The sequence below is a fragment of the Podarcis cretensis genome (assembly GCF_951804945.1).
Source record: "Podarcis cretensis genome assembly, chromosome: 8".
Taxonomy (NCBI): Eukaryota; Metazoa; Chordata; class Lepidosauria; order Squamata; family Lacertidae; genus Podarcis; species Podarcis cretensis.
Window position 1 is genome coordinate 45,256,884 of NC_137177.1, and position 19,375 is coordinate 45,276,258.

Genomic DNA, 19,375 nt, shown 5'->3' on the forward strand with positions numbered 1-19,375 from the left:
AGATTCGCATCTTTCAGACAGACGTTAGAACTTGCACTGAGGAATAGCAATGAATTATAAATGGGAAGATTATGAATGAGTGGAGGGGTTCCAATGAGCTCCAGGGTCTGCACTGTTTCTAAATCTTAAATAATTTGGCAAAGCCATTGCTTGCTTTGAAGGTGTTGGCTTGGATGGAAGTCAAGGTGGTCCAGCATAGCTGCAGGGGGAGATTGTGCTTACAGGATGCAGAATCTAATTGCAATGGGGGGGGGATAGAGGCGCAGGGGATGCCCAAGCTTCACTGTGCTTTTAAGAATATTTTACTGTGATTTCTTGCCTAAGATGGAACTAGGCCGATCAGTTTTTTAAGCAGTGCATAGTTGTAGCAGAAAAAGGGATGTTACAGATATGCTTGCAAACTGCATAGCACAATCCAGGTCTAAAATGGCATTACCTGTAGTAGTAATGCTACTATTGCTACTAGAAGTGATAATAATTACATTTGTAAAGCACTTTCAAGTCTAGAAAGCTCTTCCCATGCAATAGCTAGATGACAAAAGAAAGTACTTTTCCATGCAGTGCATAAACTATGGCATTCACTCCTGCAAGAGGTAGTCACCTACTAGGATGGTTTTAAAAGAGGATTAGACAAATTTGTGGGAGATAAGGCTATTGGGGCTCCTAGCCACAATGGTTATGTTCAAGCTCCATTGTTGTAGGCACTATGCTTCTGAATACAGTGGTACCTTGGGTTATGAACTTAATTTGCTCTGGAGGTCCATTCTTAACCAGAAACCGTTCTCACCACTTTAGCTAATGAGGCATCCCGCTGCCGCCACGTCACTGGTGCACGATTTCTGTTCTCATCCTGGGGCAAAGTTCTCAACCTGAGGTACTACTTCCGGGTTAGCGGAATTTGTAACTCAAAGTGTTTGTAACCCCAAGCATTTGTAACCTGAGGTACCACTGTACCAGTTTCTGGCAGAGCTTGGTCAAGCTCACCTCCTGCTTTTGGGCTTCCCATAGGCATAGTCAGCTGCTGTGAGAACAGGATGCTGGACTAGATGGGCCATTGGCCTGATCCATCAAAGCTTTTATGTTCTAATTCTTGCAAGAACCCTATATCAAAGATTGGGGACAGAGGGTGTGAGAGTGGGGCTTTGTCTCAAGGCCACCTAGTGATTTCATGGCAGAGATGGAATTTGAATCAGGACATTCCTGATTCACAGCTCAGTTTTTAGCCATTATGCTACTCCCATGCTTAGGTTTGAGTTCTCATCTAATTGATAAAGAAATCAATAAGATGCAAAAACTTTTAATTAAGCACAACTTCATTAAATTGATTAATCTTATACATATTATACATTAATATTATACATGAGCATGAGTTTGACCAAACTGCGGGAGGCAGGAGTGCCTGGCGTGCTCTGGTCCATGGGGTCACGAAGAGCCGGACATGACTAAGCGACTAAACAACAACAACAACATTCATATACTTGGGTTTAGGAAAAAAGAGTTAAAAACTAGTTATGAGCAGAGTGGAAAAGTTGCAGCCTCTTATTGCACCAGGATTCCAACATCTCTTTAGTTCCAGTTTAATTTTCTGTAAATCCATATTTAGTTTTCCCTTGAAAGAATTTAAAAAAAATATACCTCTGGATTCTGATCTTAAAACCCATTCCACTATTTCAAGCTACTGTTTGGAAAACATGCTTGAAACAAGCAACATCTGGTGTGCAATTCTTGTTGAGGCAGATTCTAGAGCCAAGAGGCCATGGCAGTCATCAAGTACCGCTTGTGACACCTGTAAGCAAAGTTTATACGTATATAAGATAGCATCGTGACAATTCACAAATTAATTATTGGCAGTAACACGATATTGCTGGTTTTCCTATGCTAACACTGGTTGTTAGAGATTTAAAACCTTGGTCTCAGTTGATTACTAAATGAATAGAATCAAATCAAATCTAACAGCTGACACAGTCACTGAGAGGTGACCAGCAGGAGGTGGGAAAAGGAAGGCAATAAGAGCATACTAGGCAAAGTCAAAGACTGATATGAAAGAGTAAATGCATCTATGAAAGGAGAGGAAGAGAACACAGGATGCCAGGGGGTGGGGAGAGGCGTACAGTTTCATGCTTTTAGACAGAGTGGAGGAAATGGAGTGATAAAAGTGAGCTAGAGAAGAGGAGCATGCAGTATTTGAGGCAAGCCACAACAAGACGTAGGGGACAGAGTTTTGGCAGCTATAATAGGGAGGAAGGGGTGGATCTTGTTAATTTCAAGGAGGGAGAAGCAGAAGTATTTGCTGCAGCTTGAATTGTTAAGAGGCAGGGTGGGCAAAGGACAGGGTATGGAATCCAAAATAACCATGAGGGGATTTGTTTAGGAAACAAGTTGGATAGTAATGTCGATGAAAGGGAAGCAGCAGATCAATAATAATATGAGTCAAGCATGCATTTGGATCAGATTGGTGCACAAGTTGGGAAAAGCTTTTCAGGAGAGCATAAGAATAGCCTGTTGGATCAGACCAATGGCCCATCCAGTCCAGCATTCTGTTCTCATAGTGGTCAACAAGATGTGTATAGGAAGCACAAAAACAAGACCTAAGCATGAGAGCACCACTGGAACTTTCCAGACTAGAGCTTTCCAAATGAAGGGCTCCCATTCTTATACCCCAGTAGCAGAGTGGGTGCTTTTTCCTCAAGGCCTTCTGCCCCCAAATCATACCTTGATGGCACTACTGTAGAGGAGGAAAAGTTGGGAAAGTAAGTTAGTATGCAATGCAGGTTGGTTCACATAACCTTAGTGACAGCAGCAGCATGGGAAGACTTGAAGTTGACTAAATGAGTTATCACAGATCTAAGACTACAGAAAGAACCTGTGACAATTACAATGCATTTCTAAGCAGACAGTTCAAAGAAAATGGACACAAATGATGATGTGTTGGTGGGGGGGGGGGTAAGAGTCATCTGCATGTATGTGTGAATATTCTAGATTTTTCAAAGATTTGATTTTGTTGATTTTATTGGGCTTTTTGGTTATCTGCTGTTAACATTGAATGGAGAAAAATGAAATGAAACTGTAATAACAAGACAGTACACAGACACCTATATAAATCTCAGGCCTCTCATTCACATCAGAATAGACAAGTTGGATATTTCCAGTCAGGAAAGACTAAGATTAATGGGAGTGTCTTCTTCTTATAAATTTCAGGATATATGTAAATCACTGTGGTGCCATAAAGTAGGCCATCGATGTGAGACAAAGTTTATGCCAGCCGCAGAAGGAACACCCTGTGGGATAGGCATGGTAAGTTGCTAAGGCTGCAAAAGTGGGGGAAGGGCCAGAGCTCAGTGGTAGAGAACCTGCTTTGCATGCAGAAGGTCCCACCCCAGAATTTCCAAGCAGAGCCAGAGGAGATCCTTCTCTGAAACCCTGGAGATCCGATGCCAGTCAATATAGACAGTACTGAGGCTGACCAACCAATTTAGCACGAGGCAGCTTCCTATGTTCTGAAAAGGCATATGCACATAAAATCCACTGTGTATTGTCCTCAACAGTGTTATAAACATCCCAGATGAGATCTAGGAATGGCACACACATTCTGCATCTAGGCACACTGAATTGTATGTGTGTGCCCACCCTAATGTATTATTATACCCAGTGATGGCTGGTACCCATTGCCACTGGTAGGGCAGAAAGCTGGGAGCCCAAATGGTAGCTGGAGCCAGAGCCAATGACAGGCAGAATCAACTAATTCTAGCTTCGTTCCTATCCTCCTCCTTACTGAGTTCTACAACAGGCAACACTGAGATTAAGGAGGAGGAAGTTGACAGCCAGAACCACCTCCTGGACTGGTTTTAAGAAAGGAAGCAGGTGAGGGCCGGCTGAGGACAGACTGAGGCTGATGGAGAAATTATTTTAAATTTCTATATTGCCCTTCATCTGAGGATCACAGGCCAATTTACAGTGCCTCATTCTCCCAAAGCAGGGGTTGTCAAGGTTTACCGGCCATGGGCTGGATCACTCCCACCAAGATCGTCCATGGGCCGGATTGGCACAGCATGATGCCGGAAATCACGTCTGCGCATGCCTGCGGCACTCAAAATTGCTTCTTTGCATGCCCAGATGCTGAAAATTACACCTGTGCAGAAGTGAGTTTCGGCATCTGGACATGTGCAGACATGATTTCCGGTGAGTCCCTGCGCCATGCTGTGCTGGTTTAGCGCAGCACGTGAGGGACTCACCGAGTGGGCGGCTCGGTTCAGGGGTGGCTCGTGGGCCGGTAAAATGGTCTTTGTGGGCACATCTTACCCATGGGCCATATGTTGCCGACTCCTGTCCCAAAGGAACCAACCTCCTTTGGTTATAGCTCACCTGGGACTGTTTTGACCTTAAAGGTAGGACAGGGACAATGGTTGGGAAGGGATAGGAGGTGCATTCACTCAGATCTCTGCCACTAATTCCAGTTCCCCCATTTTCTTGCCACCTACTCTTTGCCTTAGCTTCCTTTGCACTCTAGTGGTTCATAACTGATTATAACTGGTTCTTTTTTCAACCTTACCCAGCCATCCTGGTAGATACTGACAAAGCATTGGTTTTCTACATTATCTCCTACAGTGGTGTCGAAGAGGTCAATGTGTACAATACGGAGACCATGGTCCCAAGCCTGTTAATGGCCAGTGGTCTGTGTGGTCTGAGTGGTCCAGTTGCTCTCGGACCTGTGGGGGTGGAGTCACGTACCAAGAGAGACACTGCAATAATCCAAAGTAAGACATTGATATGAAAAGGTATTATTTTTTATCATTATTTGTATCCTAACAAGATAGGTGGCAAAGTAAATATTTGTGTTCAGTTTACACACCTACACACCTCTTTATGATGTTTATGGGCTGGATTCAACCAAATCTGAATGTTTTGAATGTTCAAATGTTTAAAGAGCATAGGGTAAGGAAGAGTAGGGTCTCACCAATCATGGGAGGCTCAGGAACATAGGAAATTGATTTATATGACACCCAGACTGTTTGTCTCTCTAGTTCAGTATTCCCATACTGACTGGCAGTGGCTCTTCACAGTTTCAGAGAGTGGTCCTTCCCTACCTGGAGACATCATTTGATTTACCACTGAGCTATGGCCTTCCCCAAAGGTATTAGGTTGAAAACATAGAATCCCCCATCAGACCTTTCCAGTAAACATGGGAAATTGCGGGTGAAGGGGGTGGTGCACATTTATAACACCTGACATCTGGAGGACCACAGATTCCTTCACATCAATTCCTTAGCAAAAGAATGTCAAGTGATTCATTATTTTAAAAAAATGACACAGCCTCACAAGATAATTCTGAAGGTACTGTATCTCTTAACTGTGGAGTCTCAACTAAATTGAGTGTGTGACATATTTCATTCAGAGCTGAATGCTGTTTCTCATGCTGCATCAGCTATGTATGGAGAGGATTGCAGTAGATTACTTTTCATGTATGCATTATGAGGGTTCTGGTATGAGCTCCTGCTCCAATGTCTGATGTTGGTTGATCCCTCTTTCTAGTGATAATTCACCTAGAGCTGAAAGAAGTAGATCTTAAACCCTATCAGGATTATGGCATGTCCCGACAACTCTAATTTTGGCTAGTTAGTTATTTGTTTGCATGTTACACATATTCAGCTTTCTCTTCAAATTAGGCTTGCAGCCAGGCAATATAGAGGATGATATAAAGCTAAGATCTGCTTAGCTTTAGCTCTAGGATTGTAGGGCAGTTCTCACAACATATCCCCTACAATGTGCAAATAGGGCCTAGAGAGAAGGAAGATCACCCCTGCTGTCCCATTGTTGATCTCTGCATAGTGTAAGCTTGTTCAGGCATTACACTTACACAGGTACAAGCTGTATGTATAACTGTGAAAGAGTGTACTCACATTGATTTGTACAGCTACACATAAACATAGTGCACTCATTGAATGTTACATGTGAATAGCAGTACGAGTATATAGCTCAACTATTTGTGTACACAAGTACACAGATTACAGATAAATGCAATGTGTGAACATACGTTAGCACACGCTTCCTCAACCCTGGCCCTCCGGATGTTTTGAGACTACAGTTCCCATCATCCCTGACCACTAGTCCTGCTAGCTAGGATTCATGGGAGTTGTAGGCCAAAAACATCTAGAGGGCCGAGGTTGAGGAAGCCTGTGTTAAAACATGCCACATGTTCAGAACACTGCATTCTGCAAGATCACTGATCAAACATTTTGCAGGATTTCTGAGCATGCAGACAATCAAAACATGGTGTCTGGGGGACAGGGACACTGGATTCAATCTGATTTCCTCCCTCCACATGTAGATCATACATAGATAAGTTATATGACCAGTAGACCCCTGCCATGGAATTATTGTGAAAAGCCAAATTCATGGTGGAGATATTTGTTGTGGACATAAAACGTCAGTATTATATTGAATGGTTGGATCTCAACCTCCTAATCATAAAATGAATATGAAGTGCATCAAGCTTCTGAAGTCAAATGCCATTGAGAGATAGAATCATCACTCCATTGAGTTATGGTGGTGGCAGAAAATTAATATTGTCATATACTTGGTAGGAACCTTTTAATCTTTTTTTGTGCCATAATGATTCATTAGCATTCGTGGAAGGCTCACCTGGCACTTTTGTTACTTATCTTTAGGTGCCAGGCAAAAATATTCCCATTCTCTCAGGCCTTTGGCTAATTAAAGTATCTATGGACTTTTAAACTGTAAGCAGAGGAAGGGGGTATTGTTTTTGTTTGTTACTATGTTATGTCTTTTTGTGTTTCTATATTGTAAACTGCTCTATGATCCTCGGATGAAGGGTGGTATGAAAAAGTCCAAATAAATAAATACATAAATAAATAAATCTCATTATTCTGCTTTGTCCAATTAGTACATACTATGGAGTTCATTGCATGTACAGTCAGACAATCCTAGTTCCATTGATTCCTACCACATGGTGACCACATGGCTCCTATTGTGGGGCTGTTGTCTGAGCCTACTATTTCTCATAACCTTTTGTGTTTAAAGTTATGATTCTAGCTTTTCCCCCCCTGGCATAATCAGCAATTTTATCATTATAATGTACAATATAAATGGAATGTGTTGAGCTTGTAAGAAAATTGGCCCTGGTATTCTGAACATCTCATGGCATTAGATACGACCTTACAACACCAAACACCTTTGGAGGTCATCCACAGTACAACAGAACTATGCAGATTTGCTAAAATCATTATGTTTGTACAAGCTGTTGTAGTGTAAATTCGTGGATCTGTTTCCCATACATCACAACATTTTACAATCGAGATATTTTTCTCTGAGAAAGAAATAGATTACATAATTTAATAGCTTGGCTGTAAAGAACATGAAGAGAACCCTGGAGACAAACGTTCATAGTAACTCATATAAGTAGGATTGAGTCTTACCTGCTGCATAATAGTGTATTGTTCACAAAAATATTAGAATGCAATTTTAGATGTGCTTGTACTTTTTTAAAAAAAATCTACCAAAGCAACAAAATAGCTTCAACATATGTACTTTTTATTTGCTGCATGTTGTAGCTTGATGAGTGATCAGGAGGGCTGCAAATGAAATTGGAGTGTACAACTAAAAACAGTAATTAGTCTAATCCTGGAGGGATGGTGCAAGCATGGAATTCCATAAACCTTTGACTCTATACAGAAAATATAGAGCTTTAATAGCCCAGGCATGACCATGCTTACTTTGAAGAGGTGTGACTTTAATAGACCATAAGAATGTAAGCAGGGGCCTAGCGGGTGAAACCAAAGGCCCATCTAGTCTAGCATCTTGTTTCACACAGACTCCAGCCAAAAGCTTCTAGCAAGTTCTCAAGCAATGCAACACAATAGCAATAGACTCCCCCCAATGTCTCTTTCCCTCCCCACACCATCAACTGGTATTCATAGATTTACTGATTGTGAACCTGGAGGAGGCTCCATTCACCTCTTGGAACTAAGACGCACTGACAGATCTGTGCCCCTCTTTAGTTGTTAAAGTCCCATTTGAAGCCATCCTAAGTATAGGATGGCTTCAAATGGGACTTTAACAAATACACAGAATTTAACAAATTCTACACAGAATTTAGTCCCATTTAATTCAGTTGTGCTTGCTCCCAGCTAAATGTACGTAGGACTGCAGCCTAAGCTCCTATCTTGTTTATTAATTCAACTTACATTATTTCTAACATTTACATCCCGCCTTTCCAATGAGAAGATCAAAGTGGCACCCCTTTCCCTATTTTGTTTTCACAACAACACTGTGATATAGTTAGACATGTCAACCATGACTGGTCCAAGTTCACTCAACGAGCTGCATGGCTTAGTAGGGGTCCCTGGTTACTAGTCCAATAGTGTAACCATGGGAGCCACCTCCTAAGGGCCATGATCCCTTCACCCACCCACCCAATAAAATGTTTGAGGGGCCACCAAAAGTTGATAGGCATGTGCTGTATCTTGTGTTCGATTATGTGAGGTGGGGCTTACCTGCCCCCTCCACCATATTTTATTCAAGTTAGCACCCTTGACTCTAACCATTATGCTACACTGATAATTATAAACTCCAAAAAATAAATGTTTCTGACTTCAGAATGTGAGCAGGTTGTAGTAAAAGCAAGACAGTCTGGTGGCATCTTAAAGGTTTGCAAATTTATTGCACCATAAAGTTTTAACAGATTTATTGCGGCATAAAGATTACTAGGACCTATTTGAATCTGATCAAGTGGGCACTGGACCATGAATATGCAGTATATACCATGATCAATCTGCTAGACGAAGATGCTTACTATTGCACAGTCTCAGATTCATAAAGAGGCTGTTTGGGGGGGTGGGATCAGGGGTTGCAAGAATTTAGGCCAGAACCAAGAACTTCACATTTAATAAAAAATTAGATCCAATGTTAATCAATTGCCAGTGGTTGCAAGAGAATATTCTGAATCAGAATTCTAGCTTTCAAGGCACACAAACCATGGAAACATGTTCCAGCTTGTTTTGTAATAATACAAGAATTAGAATGCTAAGTCTGAGCAGAGGATATATATATATATATCTCACTCACACCTGGATTTCTGTCCAACATATGTTAACAATTTCCCCCCATGATGGATTCAACTGAATAGGATATTAAGAGATATGTATTTCTAATACCTCAAAATAGGGCCTCTGTTCTGTTGTATGTAACTGACTTAACATTCAGTAGTAACTATCTATACAGGGATTTGAGCACCACTGTTGAGTAAATATGGTGGGTTAATTTGGAAACATTTCTCCTTGTCATGTACCAGGGCAATTTAATATAATGTAAGGGGTCCTGTATCAGGTCAACCAAGATTAGCCCAGGGCTGACTATATGTCATGTGTGTATTTAGAATACATGCTTGGGTGGTTGATGACATTTGAAGACCAAAACAAAAAGTAAAAAAAAAAGCTGGAACAAAATTGATCTTGCTTGCTCAATGAATGCATTGCGTAATCAGACCTGTGGGAGAACCTTCTTTAGGTCAGTCGAGGAAAAGTTGCATGATGTGTAGAAGTTCAGTGACCAGTGGAGCCAAATTATTTCTGGCCAATTACAGCTGCATAATAACCATATTTTATTTTATTTTATTTTATTTTATTTTATTTTATTTTATTTTATTTTATTTTATTTTATTTTATTTTATTTTATTTTATTTTATTTTATTTTATTTTATTTTATTTTATTATGTCTTAGCTTTCCAGCTATGCCTTGTAGTCATGTGTGTGCGTTTCAGTAATATTCAGAGGTATGGGTGTTACACCTGAAGAGAGAAAGTATAAATCATCCCTCCCTGTGTATTGTGATCTTGGTAACAATCACCCAACAGCTGTAATGTGTTTGAGTTACACTCGAGATACAGCTGCATGCTGCATATCCTGGTCTCCCCCCACACTTGTCCCTGACTCCCTCAGTAAGCTAAGGTGTCCAACAAGCCAGGAGGCTAGCATAGTGACTCTGCCCTAGGTAAAGGTAAAGGTACCCCTGACCAACAGGTCCAGTCATGTCCGACTCTGGGGTTGCGCGCTCATCTCGCTCAAGAGGCCGGGAGCCGGCGCTTGTCCGAAGACAGCTGCCCTACCAGCAAACAAATTCTGGTTGAAACCATAGATAAAAGAAATAGGAGGGAGTTCATATCCCTCTACCACTGCTCCTCTTCCCAAAGCTATTTAAATGTAAAATAATAAATAAATGTTCAGTGATTGAGTGGATTAGGAAATATGTTCACATGCTGACATCCATTGAAGGGAGAAAAGGAAGTACTTTTTCATGGAGTGCATAGTTAAACTATGGAACCCATAGGAGGCAGTGATGGCCAGCAACCTTGATGGCTTTAAAATAGGATTAGACAAATTCATGGAGGAGAGAGCTATTGATGACTATTAGGCTATTCATGGCTACTAGGCATGATGGCTATGCTCTGCCTTCACAGTTGGAGGTGGGATTGCTTCTGAATGCCAGTTGCTGGGAGCCATAAGTGGGATGAGAATGCTTTTGGCCACTTTGAGAACAGGATGCTGGACTAGATGGGCTATTGGTCTGATCCAGCAGACTTCTCTTATGTTCTTACCTCCTGGACATGGAAGATAAGTTGATCCAAAACAAGAGAGTGTTTCTTGATTTTATTTAGGATGCAATGACCTATCAGGTAACAAATCATTTTGTTGAACATATATTGGCTCTCACCAGATGGCATGTTCTAGCCTCATTGTTTTGATTAATGAAGCAAGACACAGGATCTGAAACAAAGCTTCCTGGATTAGAATTTTTACTTTGATGTTGCTTACAATTGAAGTAGATATACAGTGGTACCTTGGTTTACAACCATAATCCGTTCCAGAGGTCCATTTGTAAACCAAAACAGGTAACCCAAGGCGTGCTTTCGCCAATGGGGCCTCCCAAAAAAATTTGTTTGTAATCCCCCCAAAATGGGTTGTAATCCAAAAAAAGGTTGCAAACTGGGACACGCACTTCCGGGTTTGACGTGTTTGTAATCCAAAATGTATGCAAACCAAGACGTATGCAAACCAAGGTACCACTGTAATGATATGCATGTAAAAGTTGATCATCTGCTCTGTGTCTGGTCTTGCAAAAAGGTATTTCTTTCTCCATAGGCCTCAGTACGGTGGCAAATTCTGTCAGGGCTCAAGTCGCATTTATCAACTTTGCAATGTTCAACCATGTATGTCTAGTAGCCCTGACTTCCGTGCCCAACAGTGTGCTGAATATAACAGCAAACCTTTCCGTGGATGGTACTATAAGTGGAAGCCCTACATGAAAGTGGAAGGTAAGCCAGGAACAGCATGCAAACAGTTTCTGATATGTCTTGCATTATTCAATCAAAATTCTAATACCCTGCCTTGCCATCATAACAGACCCTCAAGACACTTTCCAACAAATTACAGAAAATTGACAATAAAATCCTTAATAACAACAGTGGCAGCAGTATAAGCTGTTGACAGCAACACAGAGAAATGTTGTTTATGAAAAGATCAGGCATCTAAAGCTTTACTTAATCTGACAGTCCATAAAGAGAGATGTAGCTGGAGGAGAATGACTGTAATGTAGTGGCTAAGAGACTGAGAGTTGCAGCTAATGCTAGTCATAATCAAAGCAGACATCAATAGTTTAAGTTCATTAATTTCCATGAGCCAACACTAAGTAGCATTTAGTTAGTTACAAACCAAAGCTGCAAATCAGGAAGCCCCTAGTTTGAACCCACCAGGTGGTCCTAGGGAACCACTCCATTTCACCCTCAGTTTTCCCAGCAGGAATATGGGGGATGATAATAATAATAATAATAATAATAATAATAATAATAATAATAATAATTTATTTATACCCCATCCATTATATTGTGTTATGCAACAGCAGAGGCAGTGAGCTTCAGGCCTCTATCTGTCTCTCAGGACTCTCCCAGGCCACACCTCCTCCCTAGTCACACAGCCTCTCCCCTGGCCACATACATCACTAGCCCAGCTTTGCATCCTTAGGTGTTTTTCCTGGCTGGAAAGTGTCCATGAACTTTGAGAGATATTAAGTGGACTAAGACCTGGGTAATCAGGGTTGAAATCACTACTCAGCCATGACGTTTACTGTGTGACCTCGAACCAGTCATTCTCTCTCAGCCTAACATAACCCTTGGGATTGTTGTGAGGATAACATGGCAAGAAGAACAAGAGGAGTTTGGATTTGATATCCCGCTTTATCACTACCCTAAGGAGTCTCAAAGTGGCTCACAATCTCCTTTCCCTTCCTCCCCCTCAACAAACACTCTGTGAGGTGAGTGAGGCTGAGAGACTTCAGAGAAGTATGACCAGCCCCAGGTCACCCAATGAATGCTATGTTGGAGGAATATAAATCGGTAATACTGATAAATAATGAATGATAAAAATCACAAATTCATCTCCAGCCTGCCTGTCCCTGATTTTGAATTGGGGGAGGGATGTGTCTTAGTGTGGCCAGGTGGTAAGGTATATTGCAATTTACTGACCATTCAGAAACAGTATTATTACCGTATTTTTCGCCCTATAGGACGCACTTTTTCCCCTCCAAAAATGAAGGGGAAATGTGTGTGCGTCCTATGGGGCGAATGCAGGATTTCGCTGAAGCCTGGAGAGCGAGAGGGGTCGGTGCGCACCGACCCCTCACGCTCTCCAGGCTTCAGGAGAGCCGCAGAGCCAGCCCCACAAGGTCGGGGGACAGCGGGGAGGCGGAACGCCGCCACCCCGCTGTTTCCCGATGTGGTTTGGAGGCTGACGGCGGGGAGACGCATGCTTCTCCCCGCCGCCAGCCCCGCAAGCTCCGGGGACAGCTGGGAGGCACAGCGCGTCTTCCCGCTGTCCCCGGACCTGGTCTGCAGGCGGGCGGCGGGGAGAAGAGTGTTTCTCCCCGCTGCCGGCCCCACAAGCGCCTGGGGGGGGGGAATAATTTTTTTTCCTTTATTTCCCCCCCAAAAAACTTGGTGCGTCCTATGGGCCGGTGTGTCCTATGGGGCGAAAAATACGGTAATTACACAAATGTTCTGGCTACCTCTGTCCATTTTATTCCTTGTGCTGTCATCCATCTCCAGGATGGAATGGCAACACTGTTTAATAATTCTACTCCATAATTTGCCCTTTTAATGTATTTTCAGAGGAAGATCGCTGCAAACTATACTGCACTGCAGAAGACTTTGACTTTTTCTTTGCAATGTCCAACCGAGTAAAAGATGGAACCCCTTGCTCCCTATACAAAGATGATGTGTGCATTGATGGGATTTGTGAAGTAAGGTTAAGCTAAAAGTTCTCTTTGCCGCTTTGCTTTTTTACAGCGCAGTGGTAGAGCAAATGTTTTGCATGCACAAGGTCCCAGCTTCAATCCCTGGCACCCCCAGTTTTAAAAAAGGGTATGCTGGAAAATAATCTTTGTCTGAAAACTCAGGTAGTTTCAGCCAAGTGGCATACAGGACTGTATGAACCAATGGAATTTAGGCCTTTTCTGCGTATACATTTAACATGCTATGATACCACTTTAAACACTTATGGTTTTCTCCAAAGAATTTTGGGAGCTGTAGCTTAAAGGTGCTGAAATTTGTTTGGAGATCCCTGTTCTCCTTATCTTGTAGTTCATTCTCTTACATGTATTTTTCTTCTTCTGACTCGTTTGATCTTTAAGCTGAAATATCATAACTGTTGGGGGAAATAACTAAAATAATTCACATTTCATGATGTGTTTTCCCTCCCCACTTAGCCTTAAGTATATTTTTTACTTCAGCACAGCAGCTTGTAATCTTCTGAATGCTGGAAAAAAACAACTGAGAACCATTTGGATGAACTTGAATTGAACTGTGAACTGAACTGAATGTGAATTGAACTTGTTCATTTTGTTAAGCAACAAATGTAAACTAGAATTAATTCATTTTTGGACATGTTGAATTAGAACTAGAACTTGTTCCTTTTAAAAATGAAGTTTGCAAGCTTGGGGGGGGGGGGTGGAATAGCCTAACAGCCTAACGTACCCTTTTAATGTACTCATGTTTTCTTTGTTGCAGCAAGTTGGGTGCGATCGTCAGCTTGGATCTAAAGCTGTTTTGGATGCATGTGGAGTTTGCAAAGGAGATAATTCAACATGCAAGTTCTTCTCTGGCCATTATTTGACCCAACATAGAACTAATGGTAAGAAAACCCATTGAGCAAGGATTTTGTGGTATATCTTCCTTTGCACTGTGATTTCTCATAGTTCAGGATTCCCGATGTGGAAAACTGAGATGAGATAAAAGGTGAGATAAAAGTTAGAAGTGTATGTAGCAGCAAATCTGTACCTTCCACAGAGATAGAGTTGTCCTAAAAATGGACCTTTTCTTTGTTCCACAGGTAAACTCACCTTTCCACAGACAAAAGTAGATCATCCTACCAACCTTTTGCCCAGCCTCATCTCATCCCAAAGAGAGGCAATGGCAATTCCACAAATACATAGAGCCCTGAAAATTTACATGGTCGGACCTTAGTCATTTTGGATAATTGACCCCCTCCCCCCCTTCTTCCCTCAAAACTGGGTCATAAAGTTTTCTTTTCCACTCTTGCTAGGTGGATCGAGGCCTGCATCTCAATGGCCTATGGTGTCCAAAGGATATCACTGCTCATTTTATGATTCAGCTAAACAAGTTTATTGTGTTAGCCAAAGGCCATGACAACTGCAATATACTAATAGCATAATAAACACCAATTTTATTAGCGTGGTGGCAACCTTCTCAATTAATGCCCCCTGTGAGATGTGTGCTGGGCATCCATGTGGACCAACACCAACACAAACACTACAAGAACATACCCAAAGGAAATTTTGCTCTGGTTCTTGCTTGTATTTCCAAAGCCTTGCCTGTCTATGGCCATATTGTAGCCAGAAAATTGTAAGTGAGGTTCTGTATTACCAGAAATTATTACCTGCCTAGAGCAGAACTGATAAGGTCCATGATCTTTTTTTACAACAGAAAAAAGCCTGTGATATTCTGGTTTGATTAAAAGGAAATGCTTTTATGACTGGAATGAAATCCTACATTACAACTGGAATGAAATCCTACATTTTCTCCAACTTTTAGATTATTACCCCATTGTTACGATTCCAGCAGGAGCCCGCAGCATTGAAATCCAGGAAGTGCAGATGTCTAGCAGCTACCTTGCAGTGCGCAACTTGAGCAAAAAATATTACCTAACGAAAGACTGGACAATTGATTGGCCTGGGAAATTCTATTTTGCTGGGACCATGTTCGAGTATCAGCGCTCGTTTAGCCATCCAGAGAGGCTTTCTGCAACTGGGCCAACTAATGAGACACTCATATTTGAGGTAAGCTTTCTTCTCCTCATTCTTTTCTTGATGCAGACAAACTGAGCTTGGTGCAGCATCTGTCCAACAGGTTAAATCACACAAAAGAACGGGAAGCCATATTCCTGTTTAGGATTGTTAGCATAGTCATGCTGAAAGGTTTAAAAGCATGGTTAACAGAGGTATGAGACAATAGTCTTGGGTGTTCTAGAGAATATTGTTCCTCTCGGTCAGGGTGAGGGATGGGGTTGTTTGCCCTCATTCCTCCATTGCCTAAAGACTTGGGTAACTTCAGATGCTCTGGTGGGGGGGGGAGATCATGTGACAGCCTCAAGGCCACCATTCACTTCTGCAGTTCATACTGATGTTGAAGATGTTCTGATAGCTGTTTGAAAGATTACTGAACTATAATTGACATGAAGTACTTTCAATGCTAAAGGCACAACCCTGTGCATTTTAACTTGGAAGTAAGGTCAACTGTATTCAGTGGTGATGGTGATTACAGCTACTACTACAACTTCTTCTTCTTCCTCCTCCTCCTCCTCCTCCTCTTCCTGCTCTTGCTACTACTAGCAAAATAAGTATGTGGATGTTTAAAGTAGGCAGAACATGGGGAGTCATTTTGCAATGCTTCTTGATGTCAGAAGAATGCATTATGTATAGCTTGCTGATTGTGAATTTACAGAAGCCTATAAAAACAGATACAACTAAAACACAGCATCTCTCTAGTGGATTCCAAACTTAATCCTGCAAAAATAGGCAGATTCTGACTGGAGGGTGGAAACTAGACCAAAATGGTAGACGTATGATAGCACAATGATCACCTGGTATTGTAAATCAATGCCAGCTTTTAGCACATGGTTTTGGTAATGTAGATGAGTTGCCTTAAGTGGAGACATGCATTATTATTATTTTTAAAGTGTAATCCAGTTAAACGTTTAACACTAAAACGTTTTGTTAAAATTCCAGCATAGGTAATTTAAGGTCATCTGGTTTCAATTTATAAAACTTGTTTAAAGACTTAGATGGGAGGTGGATTGGCTTTGGGCAAAGAAGACCCCATTCCTGGTTCATCATTGCTTGCACTGTAGCTTAGCCTTAAAACTCAAGACTTTAGAAAAAGACAATGAAGCCATGATCAATCTTAGGTCTGAGCATGGATTCATTTTTGGATTCAATTTCTGTTTTCCAATTTTCTAATTCTATGTGTGTGAATTATGTATCTAGAGATGAGCAAATCTGTCACTTTCAGTTTCTTTGCTTCTCATTTTCTCCAGTCTTATATTCAGTTCCCCACATTTATCTGTCAGTGTGCCAGGGGTGGGGGTGGGGGCATTGGCCTTATGAAATTCATCAGCATTTTACTGTGATCTCTTAGTATATAATTTATTATGCAATTTTGCCTAATATACTTTATTTGTGCATGCTCTCCTTTACAGGTGTGTGCATTTGTATGCACACTTTACTTAACTAAATGCATTTTTGTACATATTACTTGGCTAGAGAGCTGTATTGCAAAATTCAGAAAATTGCAAATTTTAAAAGATTACTGTGTTTTGTTTCACATATTGTTTCGGAAAGTGAAAATTAGGTTGGTTCACCTTTAAATGTGAGCTGAATCAAATTCTTCCCCATCCCACCTTAGGCCTAAACTACTTGCCCAGCAGCATTCTGCGAATCTTCAATCTATGTGGTTTTTTTTGTAAACCCAAAGGAACAGGGGGAAGATTGCTCTGAAGTAGGAGAAAGGCAGACTGAGAGTGATTAAGTAAAGATGTAAAGACCAAGTATCTTTCCTCTTGTGGGAGCAAAAAGCAGTTTGGGGCGAGTAATTTTGAGTTGGAGAATTTTCTTCATTTCGCATTAAAGTGAACTAACCTAATTTACAGTTTCTGGATTTATATGCAGATTAGAATGCTTAGAATGCAGTTAACAGTTGGATTGCAGACATCTCCAACCTTTGTGATACCAATTTTGTTTGAAAATGAATATGAAAATGTATATTTTATGGATGAAATGTGTACTCAAATGGATATTTTAGGCAGAATGCATAGGAAAGCATACAAAGTTACGTATTTTAAGGGTGTAATTCATGCAAAATGTGCACAAAGTGCCTATTGTAGAGAATAGTGTGTATAAAAATATGTGTAATTTAAATGTGTGTGTGTGTGTGTTTATTTTTAAAAAGTCTCCAGAAAATGGGATGGAACAGACTTGGGACTGAACATTTGTAAAGTTGATATGGAACAGAAATAGACTGATAGGCCCATCCCTATTTTTGAGCTAAACAATACCAGGAGGGGAAAGAGTTAAGCAGCCTCTCCCAATTTGCTTTGCTTCCACTCAGAGGAAGCTTGCTCCAGGCTGATTTGGATTATAAATAAAATCAAATTCTGAGCAGAGTCCCGAGCTTAATGCATAGTTTCAACCTCAGATTTCAAGTCCGATAGCTTGACCCATATCAGTTTCTCCAGGCACTCGAGCAACAATCAGTAATAACATTAATCTGATAACAAAATCACCTGCTTCAATCTTTTGAAATGGTTTGCCATGTGTGAAAACTTTAAGAAGGTTTCGGTTAAAAAAGAAGAAGATTATGACCTGTCACAATATAAATGGGAATATGGCAACCTTCAACAAAACTGTCTCATACTGAATGAGAGAATTACCAAACTGTCATAGAACTGGATAAGTTTATCTCCACTGCAACATGTAAGAGAGGGATGGGACATTAAACAAAGTGGCAATCATTCACTCAGGGTGGAGAGAGAAAAGAGACAAGGCAAAAGGGATTCTATTATCAATGCAGGAAAAGATGTCTAATTAAAATCGATAAATCATTTCTTCCCCTCTTTGGTGATGGGAAAATGAAAAAAGGAAGCCAGGTGGAAGGACTTTGCTGATAATTTAGGCTAGCAGTCACTGGGTGAAAGCCAGCTTGGAGTTTGAAAGCCTTGCTTTTATTATTAGCTACTAGATGATAATTTAGCTCTGATTTCCCCTAAAGAGACTGTGTGTTGGACAAAGCAAAGCCTGGCTTATGAGATACAGATGTAAATTCAATGTAAGGGATAAAAGGGTTCTGCTTAAGTGAAAAAGATTAGATGGGCTCTATTCTTTAAATGGGTGCCTTTTGCACATGATGTTTACAAAAGAAGACGGAGCGAGAAATATATACCATGACAAATATAAGCCAGCTGAAGAAGAAATGATATCATAGGAGGACCTTTCAAAGGCTACCTTTTCCTGTCAATGCCCTTGGTGGGCTTGTGTGAACTCTCCATTTTTCATGTCACTTTTAAGATTTGCTTTCTAAATGCCCTCTAGAAATAGCAAGGCACATAAAATCTCCCTGTCTTCAATTTCAAGATTTTTCTCAGTACACGCAAGTCAAAGTTGCCCACCCTAAAGTTTCTTTGCGTGTGTTCCACAGTCATTCTGAAAAGTCCCTCTGCAAGAAGTCTGCATTTTCTCCTGTGGACAAGATCCATTTGTAGCACTCTGGTTGCATAATGGACTACCACTAGTGCAGCCCATCAGGGCTAGTAGCCATTGACAGCCTTATCCTCCTTATGGAGTTTGTTCTAGGAAGGAGCTGATACACACACACACACACACACACACACACACACACACACTTTCTGTTGCTCCAGAGTGTAGCTTCTGGATCAGTGTCCAGAAGAGGGTGACCAAGATAGTGAGTTCTCTAGAAACAAAATCCTATGAGAAATGGTTGAAAGAGTTGGGTATGTTTAAACTGGAGAAGAGGTTAAACAAATTGATGAACATCCTGCTTGTATGAACTGTTTGACAGTGGAGCAGACTGGCTCAGGAGGTAATTTACTCTACTTCATTAGAGGATGTTAAGTAGAGGCTGAATAGCCACCTATCAGGATACTGTAGCATTAGACTTCCTGTATTAAATATTAGTGGCTGGTGCTCACTTGTAGTGGTTAAAGCAAAAGGCAAGATGGCCAGCAGTAGATGGAGCCAGAGTCAATGATAGGCAGAAGCAACTAATTCTAGTTTTGTTCCC

General features: G+C 41.1%; 1 protein-coding gene across 3 annotated transcripts in view; it reads left to right on the top strand.

Annotated features, from left to right (window-relative positions):
* ADAMTS18 (ADAM metallopeptidase with thrombospondin type 1 motif 18) overlaps positions 1-19,375 on the top strand; it is a 95,192-nt gene that overhangs the window by 51,906 nt on the left and 23,911 nt on the right. Inside the window, exons 11-16 of one of the 3 annotated variants that reach the window (XM_079988209.1) lie at positions 3,199-3,294; positions 4,606-4,754; positions 11,154-11,326; positions 13,175-13,305; positions 14,072-14,195; positions 15,116-15,360. In XM_079988209.1, coding sequence (XP_079844335.1) covers positions 3,199-3,294; positions 4,606-4,754; positions 11,154-11,326; positions 13,175-13,305; positions 14,072-14,195; positions 15,116-15,360 — 918 coding nt within the window. The remainder of the gene's footprint in view (positions 1-3,198; positions 3,295-4,605; positions 4,755-11,153; positions 11,327-13,174; positions 13,306-14,071; positions 14,196-15,115; positions 15,361-19,375) is intronic. The other 2 variants (XM_079988210.1, XM_079988211.1) reach the window with 2 other exon arrangements.